Here is a 24805-nt window from a genome sequence, read left to right on the forward strand (position 1 = left end):
TCGCGGTTCGGTTTACGCCTCCGAGTTTGACAGACAGTTGCCAGATCCTATCGCTCTCCCGAAGCGTCGAATTGGCCTGGAGCCAGCCAACGGGGGAGCGGTCGGGGAGGCGGACCCGGCTGCTGCCAGGGTTGGGTGCGCCGCTGAACGGATGGCAGAGGGAGCCCAGCGGATCGCCTAGGAAAGCCGGCCAGGTGAGAAGGCCATAGAACGTAACTTGAAAATCAGCGGCAGGTGCAGTCAGTCCATGGCGTTGGTGGGGCTGAACGAAGTGTGCACGGGGCAAAACTCTAAGTGGGGATGGAGAGCAGAGCTTAGGGCCTTGCAGAGGAGGGGGCGTGGGGCGTGGTGTGGGGGCTTCCTGGATGGAAAGATGTGAAGGTCTGGGGAGGGAAGGTAAGGTGGATCTTGGGGACAGAGCGTGGGAAAGACTGGGTCCTGGGACTGGTTATGGAGGGGAGGGCGCGTAGGATGCTGGGGTGATGAGGGTCGCGCTGGGGGGTGTCAGAGGTGGTCAGTTCTTTGTGGGCGGGAAGAAGAGGGAGGTGGGACCCGCTGGAGAGACCAGGAGGGAGAAGAGAGTAAACGATTGTGAGAGGGTGTGGAAACGTGTGTAGGGAAACGGGGCTGGGGAAATTGCAGTCTGGGAAACTACAGCTAGGGTGGCAGGAGATGCCACACTTTGCAGAGCACAGTTGAGGAGAGCAGATTGCTAAGTGTTTTAAGAAAGGTGTCTTTGCTCTTATTTGCTTGGCCGTGTGCGAAAGTGACCAAAGAGCACGAGATGAAATCTCCCTTACGGCCCTGCCCTAAATGACTAGCTCCTTTACTCAGTTTTCAAGTAGAGGTCCTAGCAGTCTCATTTTGGTGTGCGGCTCATATCAACGCAGTGGTGTTAAGTTTGTTCCTATTTCAGGCATTCCAGAAAACAGCTGCAAACCCTGAGAGATATGGCTGGTTTGCTGACCTCCTGGAGTAGTTAGGCCTTTATTTTTAGTTTCAAAATAAGGTTTCCCTTTGGGACTATACTTAAACACATTTCTAAAACTGCTCTTCTGGGACAGTTAATTATGGAAAACATGCTTGACTTCTCAGTGTTGGTGCCAGCATTCTATAAGCCTTCCACCTAGTCCAGTATGTGGGGGTTTTTTTTCTCCTTTATTCTAATAATAGTGGGAAAAAAGATTCATGGGGGAGGATAGACAAAGGTTTGTTAACAGATACATAAGTACAACTAGATAGGAGAAATAAATTCTAGTGTTCTATAGGATAACTATGATTAGGAGTATAATTAACAAAAATACACAATTTATTGTATATTTTCAGATAGCTGGAAGAGTGGATTTTGAATATTCCTAAGACAAAAAAAAAATAAATGTTTGAGGTGATGAATCTACTAATTATCCTGACTTGATATTACACATTATATACATGTACAGAAATGTCACACTGTACTCCATAAATAGGTACAATTACGTGTCAATCAAAAACAATAAAAGCAAAAAGTCTTGAACGATATCCTTTGTTATAATCGTTATAACTTAGCCCTTGATCACATTGTAATTTAAGAAGGTAGGGCTGGGTGTGGTAGCTCACGCCTGTAATCCCAGCACTTTGGGAGGCTGAGGTGGGCGGATCACAAGGTCAAGAGATCCAGACCACCCTGGCCAACATGGTGAAACTCCCTCTCTACTAAAAATACAAAAATTAGCTGGGCATGGTGGCGCGCACCTGTAGTCCCAGCTACTCAGGAGGCTGAGGCAGGAGAATCGCTTGAACCCGGGAGGCAGAGGTTGCAGTGAGCCAAGATGGCACCACTGCACTCTAGCCTGGCGACAGAGCGAGACTCTATCTCAAAAAAGAAAAAAAAAAAAAAGGTAGTACTGTCTAGTACTGTCTTATACAAGAATAACTAACCTATGGTAGATTAATGCTATATTGCTATATAAGTAATTCTTATCTGTCATGTGATTTCCATTTTGAACTGTCCACAGTTCAAACATTTTAATCTACTTTGTTTGCAGTTCAAACATTTTAATCTACTTTGTTTAGCCCCCGACTCTTCTGCTTCAGTAGGAAAAATTCGTTTTCTTTCCCTCTAGCTTATCATCTGATGCCATCAAATGTCTGTGTGTAATTTAATCAGTCTCTTAAATCAGCATTGTCAGTTACAGAGATGCCTTGAGACAGATGATTGGAAATGGGTATCGATCTGAGCAGCTGTTACAGTCTGATATATGGGATTGAGAGCGCAGTGGGTCTGTGTTTGTGTACCTCCTCCTCTTCTTGAGTGCATGATTGTACCTGCCTTAGTTATCAGTTATGCTCTTAGTTGACCCGACAGCCCCACTGGGATTTGGAAAAGAAAAAAGTTTATAGCCATTCAGTTGAAGTTTAAATTTAGGGCTCGAAATTGTGTTGATTCAGTCGTGACCTCTATTTTTCCTCTTACTGCTTTCACTTTTTCTTTCTTTTTTTTTTTTTTTTTTTTTTTCCTTTTTAAAGAGACGAGGTCTGGCTCTGTTGTCCAGGCTGGAGTGCAGTGGTGTGATCCTAGCTCACTGCAACCTCCAACTCCTGCCTCCGTCTCCTGAGTAGCTGGGACTACAGGTGCAGACCACCAAGCCTGCATAATTTTAAACAATTTTTTGTGGAGATGGAGTTTCACTGTATTGCTCAGATTGGTCTTGAACTCCTGGCTTCAAGTGATCCTCCCTCCTTAGCCTCGGAAATTGCTGGGGCTTGCACTTCTGGTCTCGATATTTATTTCCTGCTTTTTCCCCCCATACAGTCCTGCCTCTTCCTGAGTGCTCTCTTTTGCCATTTTATTATTTTTCAGTATTTCCAATCTTTCCTATTTATTTTTTCATCTCTTCCTTGTACTATACTATTGCTAATGGTGCTTATGTACTTGTTAGCTGTGAAGGAGTTAGCTGTGAAGGAGTGGGAAATAGAATTATGGATGGTTTATTCTGACCACTCTATTTTAGTCTTGACACATAGACCTGACTTGTGCCTACTTCCTTGCAAGTTGATCATACTTTAGGCCAGGCTTGGATATTAGTATTAGCTTTGACCCTCTCTGGTGTTTTTGCTAGCTTCTATGTCCTTTATGATTCCCTCTCATCATAAAATATGAAAATCTAGTAAATTGAAGGTGTTCAATATCTTGTGGTCTTGACTTTTTCATTTTAGCTGATCGTCGTGTGTGGCCACCCATTCATGTTAAGATGACTAAATTCGGATTTTTGCGATTGTCCTATGAGAAGCAGGACACACTTCTGAAGCTTCTCATTCTGTCAATGGCTGCTGTATTATGTGAGTGTGCATGTGAACCTCCCTTTCTTTGGGGATAGAAAGAGGAAAGTAGAAAAAAATTGAAAATCGCTATCTTTAAATGCCTTGTTCTTTTTAGCAGATTGTTATGTTTTTCCATTCCTCATCAGTATAATTTAATGAAGGCAAAATAGAAGGAATATAAAAGTCAGGGCTATGGGCCACGCATGGTGGCACACGCTTGTAATCCCAGCACTTTGGGAGGCTGGGGTGGGTGGGTCACTTGAGGCTGAGAGTTTGAGACCAGCCTGGCCAACATGATGAAACCTTGTCTCTACTAAAAATACAAAAACTAGTTGAGTGTGGTGGTGGATACCTGTAATCCCAGCTACTTGGGGGGCTGAGGCACGAGAATCACTCGAACCTGGGAGGCAGAGGTTGCAGTAAGCCGAGATTGCACCACTGCACTCTAGCCTGGGAAACAGAGCGAGACTGTCTCAAAAAAAAAAAAAAAAAAAAAAAAAAAAAGAGGGCTATGATCATCTGTGAAAGAATGGGAAGCATGCTTTGCCAATTCTATTTTCTCACAGGGCAGAAAGTGATACTGGGGACCCGTGGATAACTGATTTTTGTAAAAGACAATTATCTTCAATTTAGGTGCCTCCTGTCATATTTTTGAAAGTCTCTTGAGTGTTTACTCTGTATTTTAGATTTTCTGGCTCTTCATGAGTCCTAGGTATAATTTTGCTTGCCATACCTATTACTTGGCTCCAAGGTTAAGGTTAGTTATGTGTGTGTGGTGGGGGAGTCAACGTGTATAAAAGATGACCATGTAAGTTGAGTTTGGTATTAGTAGGTGAATGTAATGTTATAGGCTTTTATGATTAGTTAACTGTGACCTATGAAAGTGGAAAATGTAGATGCCATTGTCAGGGGGAAGTTAACTTCTCTTGTTTCCTTTATGTGGGGAGAGATGGAATAAAGACTTTATTCAGGGATTATTTTGTATTTTCTGTGACCTCTCTACTGGATAATACTGTCTTCATTATAATACTATATCTGCTGTTCTTTCATGGCACATTACCAGTAAAATATTAACTCTCTGGTTTTTGCAGCTTTCTCCACTCGTCTCTTTGCTGTCCTGAGATTTGAAAGTGTTATCCATGAGTTTGATCCGTGAGTACCTTTGCTTGATCTGGTATTATTTACTTTGGGAGGCATTCAGGTTCATGGGTTTTGGATTCAAATTTCAGTCAGGCCTCAGTGATACAGATGTGTTTTCAGTACATTTAAGGGAAAAAAAAAAAAAGCTTAAACTCTTCCAAAGGATATAATTATCTCCTTTTAAAGCATATATGTTGGAGTCCAGGCACAGTGGCTCACACCTGTAATCCCAGCACTTTGGGAGGCGGAGGTGGAGGGATCACTTGAGCTTAGGAGTTCGAGACCAGCCTGGGCAACAGGGTGAAACCCCATCTCTACAAAAAAAAAAAAAAAAAAAAAAGTGTTGGAATTGACCAAGTAAGTCTCTGAAACTCAAAAAATGTGAGAGGCATTGCTAGTATGTCTGCCTATCACTTAAGATCTGGCTAGGCTAAGAATTCTGGCTGCTCAGTTTGGTAAAAGTTTATGATGCAGACTGAAGGAAAGGGTCCTGGTGAGTATTCCAGGCTCAGAAGAGAATCACAAATGATGGACTTGAGATTCATGACATTTTGCTGTTTGCTTGTTTGTTTAGCAATTTATGTAATAGAAATTAGGCTTCTTAGTTAAATTCTAGGGCAATGAAAAAACTCAAGTTATCAGTTTGATTAGGAATTTTGTTCATTAGATGAAAAAGATATGGTGGAAGTTCTTAGTGGTGTTAATAACTAGCATTTACTAAGCATTCATTTTGTTCCAAGCACTAATTTACAGATTATCTGTAAATCCTTTCAGCAACCCTTTGAGATGTAGGTACTATTATTCCCTTCTTAGAAATGAGGAGACTCCACTGGGCACGGTGGCTCACGCCTGTAATCCCAGCACTGTGGGAGGCCGAGGCGGGTGGATCACGAGGCCAGGAGTTCGAGACCAGCCTGGCTAACATAGTAAAACCCCATCTCTGCTAAAAATAGAAAAATTAGCTGGGCGTGGTGGCATGTGCCTGTAATCCCAGCTACTGCGGAGGCTGAGGCCGGAGAATCGCTTGAACCCAGGAGGTGGAGGCTGCAGTGAGCCGAGATCATGCCACTGTACTCCAGCCTGGGTGACAGAGCAAGGCTCCATCTCCAAAAAAAAAAAAAAGAAGAGAGAAAAGAAAAAAGAAATGAGGAGACTCAGGCCGGAGTGATCATCTAAGGTTGCATATTCAGTACATGGAGGAACCATGATTTGGATGTTGGTGTGTCTGACTCGAAACTGGAATCACTGTGTTCTATTGCGTAAAGTTAAGGCTTATAACAAATTTGGAGGGCCAAAATTTTAGGTTCTTGAAATATTATTGATATCTTAAAAATAGTATATTTAATTTTTTTATGTGGAGTATTGATTGAAAATACCTGCATCTGTTTGCAAAGTTATGATTTTGTTTTGTGTAGATACTTGAAAGCATTTTGGAGGCATTACAGTATTCTGTTTGGGGCCTCCCAAATTGAGTTTATATTTTTTCTCATGAATGAGGAAACATGTCCTTTTGTTTTTTCTTTTTTTGTTTGAGATTGGGTCTGACAGTGTCACCCAAGCTGAAGTACAGTGGTGTGATCACGGCTTACTGCAGCCTTGACTTCTGGGGCCCAAGTGAGTCTCCCACCTTAGCTTCCCAAGTAGTTGGGACCACAGGCATGTGCCACCATGCCTAGCTAATTTAAAAACAAATTTTTGTAGAGATGGAGTCTCACTATGTTGCCCAGTCTGGTCTCAAACTCCTGGACTCAAGCAATCCTCCCTCTGCGGCCTCCCAAAGTACTGGGATTACCGACATGGGCCTCCATGCCCAGCCTCCTTTTGTTTCTTGATCCCAATCTGTTAGGCTTCTTTCTCAGACCCTCTGAATGAGCAAATATTGATGTTAGATAAGCAAGAGCGTCTGCTTTGTTGTCAAGAGCTGTTAGGAACTATAAGGGACTTGACGCTTCCTTTTGCAGAGGAGGAAACTGATTCCCAGAGTGGTGAATGCAGTCCAGATCTATTCCTACTAACTTACACTTCCTCTCTCACTCTGCCTCTCCTACTGGTAGGTAAAGGACACAATTCTGACACATTGATGTCTGCAACCCTCATCTCTTCTGTTTCTGACAGTCACCAAAACAACATCAGTGACAAACAGAAGGATAGAGATTTCTGCCATCTCTTGCTTCTGTTTACTTCAGCTTTCAAAACTTGACTGACCAAGGAGGAAACAGGGTTAGAGAGGTGGGCAGAGAGAACGGTTAATCATGATTATCCAAAGTAATTAAACTATCTCTAGTTTGAGACTCTTTTTGTTTATTTTTGTCTGTCTTCCTTTTTTTTTTGGAAACAGGGTCTTGCTGTGTCACCCAGGCTGAAGTTCAGTGGCTCAGTTATGGCTCATGCAGCCTCAACTTCCTGGGCTCAAGTGATCCTCCTGCCTCAGCCTCCCGAGTAACTGGGACTACAGGCATGCACCACCACACCTGGCTAATTTTTGTATTTTTTGTAGATTGGGTCTTGTCATGTTACACAGGCTGGTCTCAAACTTACGTGCTCAAGCGATCCACCCACCTCTGCCTCCCAAAGTGCTGGGATAACAGGCATGAACTACTACGTCGGCCTCTAATTTATTTTTATTTATTATTATTAATTTTTTTTGAGATGGAGTTTTGCTCTTGTTGCCCAGGCTGGAGTGCAATGGCATGATCTCAGCTCACCGCAACCTCTGCCTCCCCGGTTCAAGCAATTCTCCTGCCTCAGCCTCCCGAGTAGCTGGGATTACAAGCATGCGCCACCACATCTGGCTAATTTTGTATTTTTAGTAGAGACAGGGTTTCTCCATGTTGGTCAGGCTGCTCTCCAACTCCCGACCTCAGGTGATCCACCCACGTCGGCCTCCCAAAGTGCTGGGATTACAGGAGTGAGCCACTGCGCCTGGCCTTATTATTATTATTATTAATTTTATTTTTTGAGACAGAGTCTTTTTTTTTTTTTTTTGAGACGGAGTCTCGCTCTGCCGCCCAGGCTGGAGTGCAGTGGCCGGATCTCAGCTCACTGCAAGCTCCGCCTCCCGGGTTCACGCCATTCTCCTGCCTCAGCCTCCCGAGTAGCTGGGACTACAGGCGCGCGCCACCTCGCCCGGCTAGTTTTCTGTATTTTTTAGTAGAGACGGGGTTTCACCGTGTCGGCCAGGATGGTCTTGATCTCCTGACCTCGTGATCCGCCCGTCTCGGCCTCCCAAAGTGCTGGGATTACAGGCTTGAGCCACCGCGCCCGGCCTTGAGACAGAGTCTTGCTCTGTCACCAGGCTGGAGTGCAGTGGCATGATCAGGGCTTACTGAAGCTTCAACCTGCCTGGGCTCAATTATTTCAGCCTCCCGAGTAGCTGGGACTACAGGCATACGCCAGTAAGTCCTGCTGATTTTTGTGTTTTTTTTTTTTTTTTTTTTTTTTTTGAGACGGAGTCTCGCTCTGTCGCCCAGGCTGGAGTGCAGTGGCCGGATCTCAGCTCACTGCAAGCTCCGCCTCCCGGGTTCACGCCATCCTCCTGCCTCAGCCTCCCGAGTAGCTGGGACTACAGGCGCCCGCCACCTCGCCCGGCTAGTTTTTTGTATTTCTTAATAGAGACGGGGTTTCACCGTGTTAGCCAGGATGTTTTCGATCTCCTGACCTCGTGATCCACCCGTCTCGGCCTCCCAAAGTGCTGGGATTATAGGCTTGAGCCACCGCGCCCGGCCTTGTGTTTTTTTAGAAACAGGGTCTTGCAGTGTTGCCCAGGCTGATCTTAAACTCCTGAGCTCAAGTGATCCACCTGCCTTGGCCTACCAAAGTACTGGTATTACAAGTGTTAGCTACCTCATCCAGCCTTATTTCTTTTTAAATGAGAAACTTAAGAGAAGGACTTATATATTTGGGGCCTAAAGAACTATCTTTCCATTTATAGCTCTTAAGCATTTTATATCAAATATTTTTCATGTTGTCTATGTATCTGTGTATCTTTCTATATTTTTTTTGAGAAAGGGTCTTGCTGTGTTGCCCTGTCTGGAGCACAGTATTGACATCATGGCTCACTGCAGCCTTGACCTCCTGGGCTCAGGCAGTCATCCCACTTCAACCTCCTGAGTAGCTGGGACTATAAGTGTGTGCCACCATGCCTGGCTAATTTTTAAAAAATTTTTTGTAGAGATGGGGTCTCACTGTGTTGCCCAGGCTGGTCTTGAACTCCTGGGCTTAAGTGGTCCTCTCGCCTCAGTCTTCCAAAGTGCTGGGCTTACAGGCATGAGCTGCCATGCCCAGCTGTAATCTATTTTTATGCTACTCTACAGGTGACATAAGAAGCATTTTAGATAACTGCATGAGTAGACCTTGTTAAAAGCTTAAACACTGATTAAGAAAATTGTGTTATGAAGTAGGTTAAAGTTTTTTTTTTTTTTTTTTTTTGAGACGGAGTCTCGCTCTGTCGCCCAGGCTGGAGTGCAGTGGCCGGATCTCAGCTCACTGCAAGCTCCGCCTCCCGGGTTCACGCCATCCTCCTGCCTCAGCCTCCCGAGTAGCTGGGACTACAGGCGCCCGCCACCGCGCCCGGCTAGTTTTTTGTATTTTTTAGTAGAGACGGGGTTTCACCGTGTTAGCCAGGACGGTCTCGATCTCCTGACCTTGTGATCCACCTGTCTTGGCCTCCCAAAGTGCTGGGATTACAGGCTTGAGCCACCGCGCCTGGCCGGTTAAAAGTTTTTTCATCCTGCATATGGTGGTATACCAACATCTTTAAAGATTTTCATCACTCAAAATTATCCATGTATCTTTGTGTGCAGTATAGATTTTTAAAAATATGTTCCTGTCACTTGAAAGCCAGAATCTGGCCAGGCGTGGTGGCTCACGCCTGTAATCCCAGCATTTTGGGAGGCCGGGGCAGGTGGATCACCTGAGGTCAGGAGTTTGAGACCAGCCTGGCCAATATGGTGAAACCCCATCTCTACTAAAAATACAAAAATTAGCTGGGCGTTATGGTGAGCACCTGCAATTCCAGTTACTTTCAGGAGACTGAGGCAGGAGAATGGCTTGAACTCCGGAGGCCGAGGTTGCAGTGAGCCGAGATTGTGCCATTGTGCTCCAGCCTGGGCAACAAGAGCGAAACTCTGTCTCAAAAAAAAAAGAATAAGAAAGCCAAAATCTATTAGTGCCTACATCTCAGTGGCTTTGTCTTCATGGTGCTTGAATTTTCTGACTGGTCCTAATGCCTACCACATGTCAACTTGATGAAGTGTCCTATTTGATTGCTTGGTTATAATGTTAGGTTCCAGTTTCATTTCCCTTTTTTTTTTTTTTTTCTGAGACGGAGTCTTGCTCTGTTGCCCAGGCTAGAGTGCAGTGGCGATCTCAGCTCACTGCAGCCTCCACCTCCCAGATTCTAGTGATTCTCCTGCCTCAGCCTCCTGAGTAGCTGGGATTATAGGCACATGCCACCACGCCCAGCTAATTTTTGTATTTTTAGTAGAGACAGAGTTTCACCATGTTTGTCAGGCTGGTCTCGAACTTCTGACCTTGTGATCCACCTGCCTCGGCCTCCCAGAGTGCTGGGATTACAGGTGTGAGCCACTGCACCCGGCTCATTTCCTTATGAGAGAAGCAGTGCTTTAGTTGAGATAAGCATGGAAATAGAAGTGAACAGACTTATGGTAGTATAAAATGATTTTCATGGCATAATTTTTGATGCTAAACTGGTTTTTCATTGAGTAATGCTGAATTTCTCAATGGTGTATCCTGAGGAGCAAAATTCACCACAAATTCACAATGAAGTTTATTTCTTGCTATAGGTACTTTAATTATCGGACTACCAGGTTCCTGGCTGAGGAGGGGTTTTATAAATTCCATAACTGGTTTGATGACCGGGCCTGGTACCCTTTGGGACGAATCATTGGAGGAACAATTTACCCAGGTGAGGAGATCAGATATGTTTTTAAAAAAAAAACCAAAAAACAAAACCAGAAATATTTGTATGGTAGAGAACCAGTTTCTTTTATTTCTAATAGCTTTGTCTTGTGACACTTGTAATTTCATCCCGATTACAGGTTCCTAAAAGTGCATCTTATATAGACAGGAGTACGTTTGTAGTAGAGTGGAGATGGGTGGTTTTTATACGTTCTAGACTTCGGATTTGAATCCTTATGAGAGAAATTTATAGGCTTACTGCAGTTGCTATGTTAGTATTTCTGGTGATTTGTCAAGATTTACGTAGTCACTTTATTGTATCTGGGCTTTTCCCTTTCTTTTTCCCTTAAGTTCTGGTAAGACAACCTAATGGAGTTTCTTCTTCCTGTTACAGGTTTAATGATCACCTCTGCTGCAATCTACCATGTACTCCATTTTTTCCACATCACCATCGACATTCGGAATGTCTGTGTGTTCCTGGCCCCTCTCTTCTCCTCCTTCACCACCATCGTCACGTACCACCTTACCAAAGAGCTCAAGGTGAAGGATTTGGGGTGACAGGAGGCTTGGGAATGAATGTTATTGAGCCTCTCTAATAGATGCTGGAGGGTGGGGGACAGAGCCTTAGAAAGGCAGGGAGCCAGAGGGTAAAGACAGCTTTTACTGGGCCAAATTAATTGGGTTCACCCCAACCCCTTTCTGGAATATGTGTTTTTTTTAATCATTAGCAACTGTCCTCATGAGAGTACAGTTGAAAGTGAAACATAAATTGCTACATAAAGAAGAAAACATTTAAAATGCAAAATGTGAGGTTTAGATTTTGAAGTCCTCACAATGTAAGGGAAAGGAAAAAAACACCAACATGAAACATTCCAAAATGGTTAGTTTTTCCTACCAGGAATGTACTCGGCAATTATTTGATTTAAAAAAAAATTATTTTAAAATTCTTAAGCCACTTGGCTTCCTTAGTAGACTCCATAATGCTGACTTTCTTTTTCCAGGTTTCAGCATTGCTGACCTTGGCTCCCTGGGTGCTATTCTTAGTTTGTGCTGTGGTATTAGAGAGACACCTGAGAGGTGATAAACTACTAGGGGGTTTGGGAAGCCTGAATTTAGTTTGGAAAACTTTTCCATCCTTCTCCTTGCTGCCCTTTCCCAAATTTGACTCTTTAAACAGAAGTCTTTATTTTTTGGAATGTGGCTTATATCCGTTGTTCCTTTCTCCCAAGCTCAAAGGGTGCCTGGTGATATTTAAGCTTTATTGCCTAAGCTCCTGGCGTTTTCAGTTTAGGTAGATTATCACTTACCTTTGTTGGCTTTTTTTTTTTTTTTTTTTTTTTTTTTTTTTTTTTTTTTTTTTTTTTGAGACGGAGTCTCGCTCTGCCGCCCAGGCTGGAGTGCAGTGGCCGGATCTCAGCTCACTGCAAGCTCCGCCTCCCGGGTTCACGCCATTCTCCTGCCTCAGCCTCCCGAGTAGTTGGGACTACAGGCGCCCGCCACCGCGCCCGGCTAGTTTTTTGTATTTTTTAGTAGAGACGGGGTTTCACCGTGTTAGCCAGGATGGTCTCGATCTCCTGACCTCGTGATCCGCCCATCTCGGCCTCCCAAAGTGCTGGGATTACAGGCTTGAGCCACCGCGCCCGGCCACCTTTGTTGGCTTTTTAACCGAAATAATAATTTTCTTCCTTTGATTGTCCTTGCATGGCTTTTAGAGGTGTGACTGGTGTTCCAATGATGTACAGATATTGTTAGGGTTAGAGACTTACAAGCTTGGGGAGATTGGTAGCCAAACAGCCCATTCTGGGACAGTATTGATGTTTGACATCTCACTTGATTTGTCTGTCCTCAGCATATGTGTTCTCAGTGTCAGGTTTGGTGTCACCATGGGGAATTGGTCATGAAGTTTTTAGTTTTCTTGTGCTGTGAGCATTTCTGGCATTTCTGACATCTCACATCTACCTTCAAAATTGTTGGACTGTTTTCTGGGTCCATTATAAACAGAATGGACTAGTGGATCCTCTATTTCTCAGCATTGTATTGGTGTTAATGTCTCATTACCCTTTTTTTCTTACAGGATGCAGGGGCTGGGCTTCTTGCTGCTGCCATGATTGCTGTAGTTCCTGGATATATCTCCCGATCTGTTGCTGGCTCCTATGATAATGAAGGTAAGACTTTTAAAATGCTGAAGAAGATCTTCTCACCTGATTATCCAACAGAGCTTCACAACGTGCAATCTATTGTTTAGCAATAATAAAAGTGGTAACTGGGTGAGAAGATTAAAAATGGGCAGGAACGGATCTTGGACAAGTTCATGTTCTCTTCCCATCATCCTTTCCAGAAAGGTAGTTGGTAACTTTTCTTACAAGTCTTTGGTTCATCTCTGCACTCATAAGATAGTTAACTGTTGTTTTAACATTATAATAATTTGCTTTATTTTCCTACATAAAGGGAATAGATGTCCTTAAAATTTTAATGACTTATTGACCTATTTTCAATTCAACATACGTTTGTTGAATGTTATTGGGAAAACATAGTATTAAGTGTTAGATAGATAATGAATAAGATTATTTTGTGCATAATTATAAGAAATTAAAGAGATAGATAATGAATAAGGTTATATTGGCCCATAATCCATTAAGGAAGATTAAAACGGACATGTAATATAACTCCAGGGACAGGAGATGATACTATGTGCCACGATAGAAATTTGAACAGAGTATTTCAGGAATGTAGTGACAGATTAATTCAGATTTGGGGCTGAACTTGGTGGCTCACGCCCTGTTATCCAGTACTTTTGGAGGCTGAGGTGGGTGGATCATTTGAGCTCCGGAGTTTGAGACTAGCTTGGGTAACCCTGTCACTATAAGAAATTAGCTGGGCATGGTAGTATGCGCCTGTAGTCCCAGCTACTCTGGAGACTGAAGTGGGAGGATCGCTTGAGCCTGGGAGGTTGAGGCTGCAGTGAGCTGTGATTGCAGCCTGGTAATACAGCAAGACCCCATTTTTTTTTTTTTTTTTTTTTAAATGAAAAAAAAACAAAAGCAGATTCGGGAATCAAGGGAGGCTTTTTGGAAGTGGTCGAGGTTCAACTGGGTCCTGAAGTTGGGACTTCATTAGGCAGATATCAAGGAAAGGGGCAGTTGGGGCATGAGTATTAGCTTATGTTAAGACGTAGAGGCAGGATGATGAATGATAATATAGGATGTCTTTAGAACTATACTTGAAGCAGTATGTTTAGTGCTTGGAAAGAATGATAATAATGGCCAATATTTACTTAATGTTTATTATATGCCAGGTACTCTTCTAAGTGCTTTACAGGCATTAATTATATTTGCTTTCAGAACACTTTTATGAAGTAGATACTATTACTTCTTTTTACATGAAACTGAAACAAAAGGAGGTAGATAATTTGCCTAAAATTACACTATTACTTGGTAGTAGATACAGGCAGTCTGTTCCAGAGCAGTATTCTTAATCACTTTACTAGCCTGGCCTCTTGTTGAATTTTGATGTGTGCTTTCTGCAGGGATTGCCATCTTTTGCATGCTACTCACCTACTACATGTGGATCAAGGCAGTAAAGACTGGTTCCATCTGTTGGGCAGCTAAGTGTGCCCTTGCTTATTTCTACATGGTAACTTTTTCTACATGTTTTTAATTTTTAAAGTTCTCTAAATACTGTATTTCCTATTGGTACCTATTGTTTGACCAACTTTCTTTTCTGGTAGGTTCCCCTAAACTTTTTCTTTTCCAATATATTTTTTCTGTTCATACTTATGTATATGTGTAGACTTCCTTAATTGCTTCTACTTGCTCGCATATCCCTAAATCCTCTGTATGACCTTACAGTAGATTGCATTTAGATTCATTCTGAGGCTTGGGTCCCTCTCGTTATGTGATCATGACATCAGCAACCACGAGGGAGCAGGGGATTGAGTTATAGTGATGGATTTGAACTTGATTTTATATTTTCTTTTTTAAAATTTATTTTATTTTATATAACCTGTACATGTAAGGACTTGATTTTCCTCTTTAAAAATATCAGTTATTTGAACTCTTTAAGCCATTTGGCATAAATAAAGTTGTAGTTACTATAAGTGTTCTTTAAAAAGTTACAGGTGATATCCTACAACATAGTGGTGGTGGTCTGAGGAGGCGTACTCAGAGGAACTGTTTTTTTCTATTCCATCATAGGTCTCGTCATGGGGAGGTTATGTGTTCCTGATCAACTTGATTCCTCTCCATGTCCTGGTGCTGATGCTCACAGGCCGTTTCTCCCACCGGATCTACGTGGCCTACTGTACTGTTTACTGCCTGGGCACTATACTTTCTATGCAGATCTCCTTTGTGGGTTTCCAGGTGAGCCCTTGACTAAGTAGGGTTTTCAGCTTCTACTTTTTCTATGCAGCCCCAACTAGACTGATTTATCTTAGATTCTGTTAAGAAGAGTATGACTTACTCACAGCTTTTATATTGAACTACTTGCAACAGAATTATTGGTCATTAAAGTTTACATCCAGGAGTGTGCTAATATTTGCTCCGTGGAGTTTGAATTTCATGGCTCTTACTTTGGCTTTAAGTTTGTGGGAAGGGGAGGGATATTTAGTTGAGTAGAGTTTAGATGAGTGATCAAAGTTAAAATTTCCAGTTCTTTTAATGCAGATGGCCCCATGTAGTAGCAGAGAATCCTGATCTTAATGGTATCTAATTGTAAGTGCTTCAGGAACGAAAGCATAAACCTTTAACCACAGTGCTCCATAGGGTTAACAGACAACTGCTAAATCAGAGAATAACGTGGCATGTTTGATTTCTTTTGTGAAATTATCATGAAAGTGCAAACCTTATTTAGAGGTCAACAAGTATTTCTTTACTGATCACCTACTGCAGATTGTCCCCAACTTACGGAGTGTGACCTAGGATTTTTTGGCTTTAGAATGGTGTGACAGTGATCTGCATTCAGTAGAAACTGTACTTCCAGTACCCATATAAGTGTTCTGTTTTTCACTTTCAGTACAGTAGTCAATAAGTTACATGAGATACTCAACACTTTATTATAAAATAGGCTTTGTGTTAGATGATTTTGCCCAACTGTAGGCTAATGGTAAATGTTCTGAGCATGTTTAACGTAGTCTACGCTAAGCTGTGGTGTTCCGTAGGTTAGGTGTATTAAATGCATTTTCTACTTATGATATTTTCAACCTAAAATGGGTTTATTGGGATGTAACCCAATCATAAGTTGAAAAGCATTTGTATATGCAGTTTGCTAATCACTTGAAAATGTAAAAAGAATAAAAATACAGTTATGGTCCTTAAGGAAGTTTTGGTCTTCTTGCAGGGAAAGAAATACATGCAGCTGTCTATATGCGATAGGCTACTGTTCTGGAAGTGTGGTTCTTGAATCAGCGGCAGCAGCAGCTAGGAACTTGTTAGAAAGAAATGCAAATTCTAGAGCCCCAACACAGACCTACTGAATCAGAAACTCTGGAGGTGGGGCTCAGCAATCTGTGTTTTAACACTCCTACCCCCTTGGTGATTATGATACCCACTAGCGTTTGAGAACCACCCATTTAAGGCAAAGAATGATTAAGTGCTAGAAGAGAACTAATGTGACATGGAACATAGAGAGGAGTGATTGATTTCAGTTTGGCAGGTTAGGAAGAGATGATATTTGAGTTGGACCTTGAATGGTGAGAATTTTAGTGGATGGGAATTTGGAGAAAATTACAGTCTAGGCTAAGGAAATAACCTGAGCAAAAGCCAGATATGTGACAATGATAGTGTATCTTATGCTTTAGGGGGCTCCAAATATTCTGTAGAAAATATGGCTGGTGAATTAAACCCTTCCCTAGATTGGCCCTGAGTCCTTTGGGGCCTCAGAACTCATTTGATCGTTTAGTTTGAACTAGATAAGAATAATGCAGGCCTGCACTGGACTTACTCATTTTTTTCCTTAATATTAACATACATGTCCTTTTACCTACAGCCTGTCCTTTCATCAGAGCACATGGCAGCCTTTGGGGTCTTTGGTCTCTGCCAGATCCATGCCTTTGTGGATTACCTGCGCAGCAAGTTGAATCCACAACAATTTGAAGTTCTTTTCCGGAGTGTCATCTCTCTGGTAGGCTTTGTCCTTCTCACCGTGGGAGCTCTCCTCATGCTGACAGGTAGGGAAGGCTCACAGCTTTTTTTTTTTTTTTTGAGACGGAGTCTCGCTCTGTCACCCAGGCTGGAGTGCAGTGGCCGGATCTCAGCTCACTGCAAGCTCCGCCTCCCGGGCTTACGCCATTCTCCTGCCTCAGCCTCCCGAGTAGCTGGGACTACAGGCGCCTGCCACCTCGCCCGGCTAAGATTTTGTATTTTTAGTAGAGACGGGGTTTCACTGTGTTAGCCAGGATGGTCTTGATCTCCTGACCTCGTGATCCGCCCGTCTCGGCCTCCCAAAGTGCTGGGATTACAGACTTGAGCCACCGCGCCCGGCCTCTTTTTTTTTTTTTAAGATGGAGTTTCGCTCTTGTTGCCCAGGCTGGAGTGCAGTGGCACAATCTCGGCTCACTGCAACCTCCGCCTCCCAGGTTCAAGCGATTCTCCTGCCTCAGCCTCCTGAGTAGCTGGGATTACAGGTGCCCACCACCACGCCCAGCCAATTTTGCATTTTTAGTAGAGATGGGGTTTCTCCATGTTTGTCAGGCTGGTCTCAAACTCCTGACCTCAGGTGATCTGCCCGCCTTGGCCTCCCAAATTGCTGGGATTACAAGCGTGAGCCACCGCGCCCGGTAAGGCTCAGAACTTTTACTATTAAATGCAGATGGGTACAGACAAAGAGTAAACTCCAAAAGACAGGGTATTTTCTGACCACAAAAGATTCTTTTTTTCTTATTTCTTTTTTTATCTGAAGCATGTACAGTCCCACAATTTTACATTCAATCCACTTTTCAACCCAGTGTTTGGATTCAGCATAGCAGAGAATGTCTTGTTGGAGCTGCTCTTAATCACACCTGGCGAAAGGACTATATCTTACCTTGCAAATCTTTCTCCGTTTTCTTTCTTTTTTTTTCTTTCCTATTGGTTGGGTGGGAGAAGCCATTATATTGCTTACCATACCCTCCAAGGTGGCACTCATCTAATACCATGGAAGCTAAATCATGGCTGTTTAGTTGGTTAGAAAGCCAAATTTTCCTTCTTTTTCCCTACTTTGATTTCTCAGAGATTAATTTGATTTTGCTCAAGTCTATCTATTGACTAATTCAGAGCAGGACTTGAGGATATAGTTGATTTAATCTCTACAGTTGGCCTTGCTTTGACCAAATTTGGCCTAAAACCCTTTCAGGCAGCATTTTCTGCCTCTATTCTCTCCAAGTTTATATACAGCCTCGCTTTATTCTGCTGGCGGTGCTGACAAAAGTACTCCCAGGTTTGAAAGAAAGGAAGGAGTGAAACTCTCTAAGTATTTTTTTTTTTTTTTTTTTTTTTTTTTTTGAGACGGAGTCTCGCTCTGTCCTCCAGGCTGGAGTGCAGTGGCCGGATCTCAGCTCACTGCAAGCTCCGCTTCCCGGGTCTACGCCGTTCTCCTGCCTCAGCCTCCCGAGTAGCTGGGACTACAGTCGCCCGCCACCACGCCCAGCTAGTTTTTTGTATTTTTTTTAGTAGAGACGGGGTTTCACCATGTTAGCCAGGCTGGTCTCAATCTCCTGACCTCGTGATCCACCCGTCTCGGCCTCCCAAAGTGCTGGGATTACAGGCTTGAGCCACCGCGCCCGGCAAAACTCTCTAAGTATTGGTGGCAATTAAGCAAAAACCTAATCCTTCTCTGTCACTGAGAATCTTATTAAAATGGGAAGTTGTGATTAATTTGGATCAGATATTTGTTTGAAGAGTATGTGTTGAATATGTATTGCCTCTTTGCTGCCAGGAAAAATATCTCCCTGGACGGGGCGTTTCTACTCACTGCTGGATCCTTCTTACGCTAAGAACAACATCCCCATCATTGCTTCTGTGTCTGAGCATCAGCCCACAACCTGGTCCTCATACTATTTTGACCTACAGCTCCTCGTCTTCATGTTTCCAGGTATGTGGCCTTGTGTTCTGAAATGGCCTTGTTCGTAAGAATCACGATTTGATTCCACATTTGCAAGCGACCCTCATTCGTGTTTTGTTCTTCTTTGCCTGTTTATGTTGTGTAACACAGAGGACAGCTAAGCAAATTTTCTCATGTATGAAGCTGAGCAGAAGTCAGAAGTTCAGCAGTTGTAGATATTGGCAAGTTCAGCCTCACAGTTTTCTGTTCATTTGTCATTTGTGTTATAAGTTAAAATTTAACCGTAATTTCTACTCAGGGTTGGTTTTGTTTGAGTACTTCTATCATACTCCTTCCCCTTTACCCTTGTTTTTCCTCTTGGCAGTATTGAAGTCCTATAATGAGTACTGCTGATTGTAAAGCCTCATCAATCTCTTAACTTCTGGCCAATCCAGATGTGTTTTAGAATTTACCAGTGTTAGTGGTCTTTTTCAAATAATTTACTTTTTTTTTTTTTTTTTTTTTGAGATAGAGTCTTGCTCTGTTGCCCAGGTTGGAGGGCAGTGGTACGATCTCAGCTTACTGCAGCCTCTGCCTCCTGGGCTCAAGCCGTCCTTCCACCTCACCCTCCGGAGTAGCTGGGACTATAGGTGCATGCCGCCATGCCTGGCTAATTTTTGTATTTTTTTTTGAAGAAATGGGGTTTCACTGTGTTGCCTAGGCTGGTCTTGAATTCATGGGCTTAAGCAGTCTGCTCACCTTGGCCTCCCATAGTGCTGGGATTACAGGTGTGAGCCACTGTGCCTGGCCAACTTGTACTTTTTTCTTATTGTGAAAGTAATTTGTGTATTGTAAAAAATATATATAAATAAATAGAAAAAGTTGCTGAGCACAATGGCTCATGCCTATAATCCTAGCCTGTTAGGAGCCTGAGGTGAGATCACTTAAGGTCAGGAATTTGAGATCAACCTGGGCAACATAGTGAGACCCACATCTAAAAAAACAAAAACAGGCCTGGAGATGTAGTTCACATCAGTAATCCCAGCACTTTGGGAAGATGAGGTGGGAGGATTGCTTGAGGCGAGGAGTTCAATACCAGCCTGGGCAATATAGCGAGACCCCTGTCTCTACTTAAAAAATAAAATAAAATAAAATAATGCACGCACACACCCATACCGACACACATACACACATATAAAATAAATAAAATTAGCTGGGCAGGGTAGTGTGCACCTGTAGTCCCAGCTACTTGGAAGGCTGAGGTAGAAGGATTACTTGAGCCCAGGAGTTTGAGACCAGCCTCGGTTATACAGCAAGACCCCCATCTCAAAAAAGGTAAATATTCAGGAGTTGTTATCACCCATCTCTAGCCACTGTTAACATTTTGATGTATATTTATCAAATAAGAATGAGATCATAGTTTTTTCCCTGTTTTTTTTCACTTCATAAAGAATCAAATTTCGCTGTTACTTAGTATTATTTTATAGAAATACTTAAAATATATCATTTATTAGTTTTTTTAAGTACAGAGATGTGTCAAGATGTGTAAGAAGGCAAGTAGTCCATAATCTCACACAGCAATATTTTAATATATTCCATTTTATAAATATACTATAATTAGCTCCTTGTTGTTGGACATTTAGGTTGTTTCTGATTTTTTGCTACTTTAAAGTGTGCTGTAGTGAACATCTTTGCATGTTTCTATGATTTTTTTTTTAGGATAAATTCCTGGAAGTGGAATTGCTGGGTTAAATGTGTGGAATCATCCAGTCATATAACGAAGACACTTTCCCTTGTAGGTTTCAACCTACAGGACTCAGCTGCTTATTTCTCCTTCCCTCTTTTGTAGTTGGCCTCTATTACTGCTTTAGCAACCTGTCTGATGCCCGGATTTTTATCATCATGTATGGTGTGACCAGCATGTACTTTTCAGCTGTAATGGTGAGGACTGCCCTCAGTCTGGTAGACTTTTTCACTCTAACTCTGAGGTGCTTTTTTATCTGCCTGGCAGAATTCAGAAAGTACTGATGATTGTGCACATGCTTCCCTCTGAGCATTTGAGGGAATGAGTTGTAAAGCTGCTTGCTGTTGTTGATCCTTCCTAGGAATGTATGGGACACTCATACATTCTGGTTGTGGGGTCCAACTTTCTTGGATTCATAACTTGGTATTATAGAAGCACTTTTGCACTTTTTTGGATAATATGACCCTGGGTGTCTTAAAACGGGAGATGATAGTTTTTTCTTGAAGGCGTGGGAGTATTCCCCAGTGCTAGATTGTTAAAAGAGAGGAGGGATTTTTTTTTTTTTTTTTTTTTTTTTGAGACAGAGTTTCACTCTTGTTGCCCAGGCTGGAGTGCAATGGCATGGTCTCAGCTCACTGCAACCTCCGCCTCCTGGGTTCAAGCAGTTCTCCTGCCTCAGCCTCCCGAGTAGCTGGGACTACTGGCATGCGCCACCACACCTGGCTAGTTTTGTATTTTTAGTAGAGATGGGGTTTCTCCATGTTGGTCAGGCTGGTCTTGAACTCCCGACCTCAGGTGATCTGCCCTCCTTGGCGTCCCAAAGTGCTGGGATTACAGGCGTGAGCCACCGTGCCCAGCCAAAGAGGAGGGATTTTATATATTGTAGTAAAATAGTGCTTCTCATACTTTTTTGGTCTCAAACCACAGTTATGAAATATACTTTATATCATTATTATTCAAGACACATATACATATGTGCATGCATATAATTGAAATACAGTTTAAGAAATATATGCTTGTACTGTAACTATTTCAAGTATTTTCTCTTTCACTTTTTATGGAAGTCATGTTTGATGAAAACCCCTAAATTGATGTCTTGATCTACTAATAGGCTGAAATCTGTAAACTGTGTAACACTGATTAGACTGATCATGTGTCCTGTCTCTGTTAGGTGCGTCTAATGCTAGTGTTGGCACCTGTTATGTGCATTCTCTCCGGCATTGGAGTCTCCCAGGTGCTATCCACATACATGAAGAATCTGGACATAAGTCGTCCAGACAAGAAGAGCAAGAAGCAACAGGATTCTACCTACCCTATTAAGAATGAAGTGAGAAGCAATGTTAAGAGTACAGTTGGGAAACTCTGTGTGTGTGTGTGTGTGTATGTGTGTACGTGGGTGGTGGGTGGTGGGAGGAGTAAAGTGGAGCACTGTCATAGGTGGTCAGAATTAACTCATAGAGCCTCTGACTTGATCAATCTCATCTCTATTAATGAATGTGTCTAACAACTTGTCCTGTGTTGTACGAATTTAGTTTGATTAACTACACAATTAATTCTTTTTCCTTGTTTAGGTGGCAAGTGGGATGATACTGGTCATGGCTTTCTTTCTTATCACCTATACCTTTCATTCAACGTGGGTGACCAGTGAGGCCTACTCTTCTCCGTCCATTGTACTGTCTGCCCGTGGTGGGGATGGCAGTAGGATCATATTTGATGACTTTCGAGAAGCGTATTATTGGCTTCGTCACAATACTCCAGAGGTGAAGATTTGGGAGGAGTGGGAATTGTGGGTTAGGGGCAAAGGGGGAGGAGACATTTGATGTTATAGTGAATCATATAGCTTTTAGATGGGTGGAAAGCTTGGTGAAATTGGAACTTTACAACTCTAGTCTTGAATGAGCCTTAAAGGTGAACCGCCATTCAATTCAGGGATCTTTTATAGTTAACGCTTACTAGTAATTATCTAGACTTTGCATGGACACTTTTATTGATATGATGATTTTTAACAAGAGGTAGAACATCCCAGTTATAAAAGAAGAAAAAAGTTATAAATAATACATGTTCACTTTAGAAAAATCAGAAAATTGAAGCAAGCAGAAAGATGTAAATCTTGTGTAAAGTGATCAGCTTATAACTGCTTTTAACATTTTAATTTATAGCTTTTGAGAATCTGAAGTGATTTCCTTTACAGTAACTATTAAGAATATCATTTCTGAGACAATTTGTTAGGAATAAAAACTTTTAAGAGTCTTAATTCTTGCCCATCATATCCTGTGATTTGAGTTTCCACCCCATCTTTATAATAAGTGATTTTTGTGATTCTGTTAAAAGGCTATTTTAGAAAATTATCGAATGACACTAGGCTATTGATGTGGCTATATTGCACAGTCTCCCACATTCCCACCTCATTATGTTTGTGTAAAGTGACCTGGGATGAAAGTGTAGGCAATGCTGGTTTGTTATTTGTGCTGAGATTTTATGATCTTATATAAATGGAAGACCAGGTGCCAGGATTTATTTTCTGGTTTGACATGCATTACTTTGTGAAGAAATTGATTAGTCAGCCAGGTGTCACTTCTCTCAGACCAAAGATGCCTTCTCTATTGCATTTGACTTTTAGAGACAGAAGCTTGTTATTTCCATTTCCCATTCTACTTTCAGGATGCGAAGGTCATGTCCTGGTGGGATTATGGCTATCAGATTACAGCTATGGCAAACCGAACCATTTTAGTGGACAATAACACATGGAATAATACCCATATTTCTCGAGTAGGGCAGGTAAGATAAAGGGATCTTTGAGTGTTTGGTGTGCAAGGTCTAGCGGGAAATGTGTCTGCATGAGGGGATAATATGACTTGGGATTTTGCTCTGAGAATTGTACATTTGTTTTTCCAGGCAATGGCGTCCACAGAGGAAAAAGCCTATGAGATCATGAGGGAGCTTGATGTCAGTTATGTGCTGGTCATTTTTGGAGGCCTCACTGGGTATTCCTCTGATGGTAATATACTTGATTCTATTTCTAGCTGTAGGACATAGATTCTAAGAAAACTAGATGAATCTCCTAGTTTTCTGTACTTTTACTAATATTTTACTAAGATATTTTTCTTTCAAGGGAAGTTCCTAAGTATTTGCAACTTGAGGTTTGGGTATTTTGATTTTTTTCTTTTTGCAACAAGAGGACATAAAGGTAAACAATTCTTGTGTAGGTACAGCATGCTATATGATTGTCTAAGGCATAGAAGTAGTTCCACAACCAGTAATAAAAGCAAGCTGAACATCAGGCTCATGACAATAAACTTAAGAATTAGCATTTTTTTAGTGGTTTTAAGCCATATAGTCATCGACCAGCTTAGCAATGTTTCATATGGCCTGACATAAAAAAAAGAACATTTTTTATATATCTATATATAGTACATATAAATAAAAGTATGTGTAAAATGGAGGTTACCATGTGCCCTATGATTATTGGCACAAAGATTTTTAGAAGAAACACCCAAATATAGTTAGCTGCCTTAAAAGTTAATGTAATGCCTGTTTATACTTTAAAAAGTTAAACAGTTCACAGCTGGGTGTGGTGGCTCATGCCTGTAATCCCAGCACTTTGGGAGGCCGAGGCAGGTGGATCACATGAGGTCAGGAGTTCATGACCAGCCTGGGCAACATAGTGAAACCTTGTCTCTACAAAAATTAGCCAGGCGTGGTGGCACATGCCTGTAGTCCTAGCTACTCAAGAGGCTGAGGCAGGAGAATCGCTTGAACTTGGGAAGGAGAGGTTACAGTGGGCTGAGATTGCGCCATTGCACTCAAGTCTGGGCAGCAGAGCGAGACTGTCTCAAAAAAAAAAGTTAAACAGTTCTGAAGGTTTATAATAAAAAGTGATAGTTCACTCCCCCAAAATCTAAGCCCCCTTAACATCAGTCCCCAGAAGCAATTATTCCTGCAGCTATTTCTTCTAGTACTTTACGTGCATATTTCTAAATACTGTGTATACAGTTTCCCCTCCATATCTGTGGGTTCTGCATCTGTGGGTTCAACCAACCACAGATGGAAAATATTTGTGGGGAAAAAAATCATAATACAACAATAAAAATAGTACAAATAAAAAATATAGTATAACAACTATTTACATAGCATCTACACTGTATTTAGGTATTATAGGTAATCTAGACATGATTTAAAGTATATGGACAGATGTGCATAGGTTATATACAAATACTACACCATTTTATAAAAGGGACTTGAGCATTTGTGAATTTTGATATTCTGGTGGGAGAGGATATATAAGTTAGACTTTTTATTTTTTAAAGAAGATGATAAGATAACCATTGAAAAATAATGCAGAGACTGGGTGCGATGGCTCACGCCTGTAATCCCAGCACTTTGGGAAGACTCTTGAGGTCAGGAGTTCAAGACCGGCCTGCCCAACATAATGAAATCCCATCTCTACTAAAAAAATACAAAAATTAGCCGCATGTGGTGGCACATGCCTGTAATCTTACCTACTTGGGAGGCTGAGGCCAGATAATCACTTGACCCTGGGTGGCAGAGGTTGCAGTGAGTAGAGATTGCACCACTACACTCCAGCCTGAGTGACAGAGCGAGACTCCATCTCAAAAAAAAAAAACAAAAAACAAAAAATGCAAAACACTGTTACTGTCTAGATCCATGAAAACATGTATGTGAAGTTAT

At 42.1% G+C, this 24805-nt stretch overlaps 1 protein-coding gene across 1 annotated transcript in view; it reads left to right on the top strand.

The window, feature by feature from the left end:
* Positions 1-54: 54 nt before the first annotated feature.
* The window catches only part of LOC105476481 (STT3 oligosaccharyltransferase complex catalytic subunit A), a 30028-nt gene continuing 5277 nt past the window's right edge, over positions 55-24805 (top strand). The window contains exons 1-15 of the mRNA XM_071076000.1: positions 55-194; positions 3196-3318; positions 4392-4452; positions 10245-10366; positions 10754-10899; positions 12434-12524; positions 13886-13992; positions 14553-14717; positions 16342-16522; positions 18268-18423; positions 20222-20313; positions 21288-21443; positions 21688-21876; positions 22778-22894; positions 23012-23114. Coding sequence (XP_070932101.1) covers positions 3231-3318; positions 4392-4452; positions 10245-10366; positions 10754-10899; positions 12434-12524; positions 13886-13992; positions 14553-14717; positions 16342-16522; positions 18268-18423; positions 20222-20313; positions 21288-21443; positions 21688-21876; positions 22778-22894; positions 23012-23114 — 1774 coding nt within the window. The 5' untranslated portion in view covers positions 55-194; positions 3196-3230. The remainder of the gene's footprint in view (positions 195-3195; positions 3319-4391; positions 4453-10244; positions 10367-10753; positions 10900-12433; positions 12525-13885; positions 13993-14552; positions 14718-16341; positions 16523-18267; positions 18424-20221; positions 20314-21287; positions 21444-21687; positions 21877-22777; positions 22895-23011; positions 23115-24805) is intronic.

The sequence above is a fragment of the Macaca nemestrina genome, chromosome 12, assembly GCF_043159975.1.
Source record: "Macaca nemestrina isolate mMacNem1 chromosome 12, mMacNem.hap1, whole genome shotgun sequence".
NCBI lineage: Eukaryota > Metazoa > Chordata > Mammalia > Primates > Cercopithecidae > Macaca > Macaca nemestrina.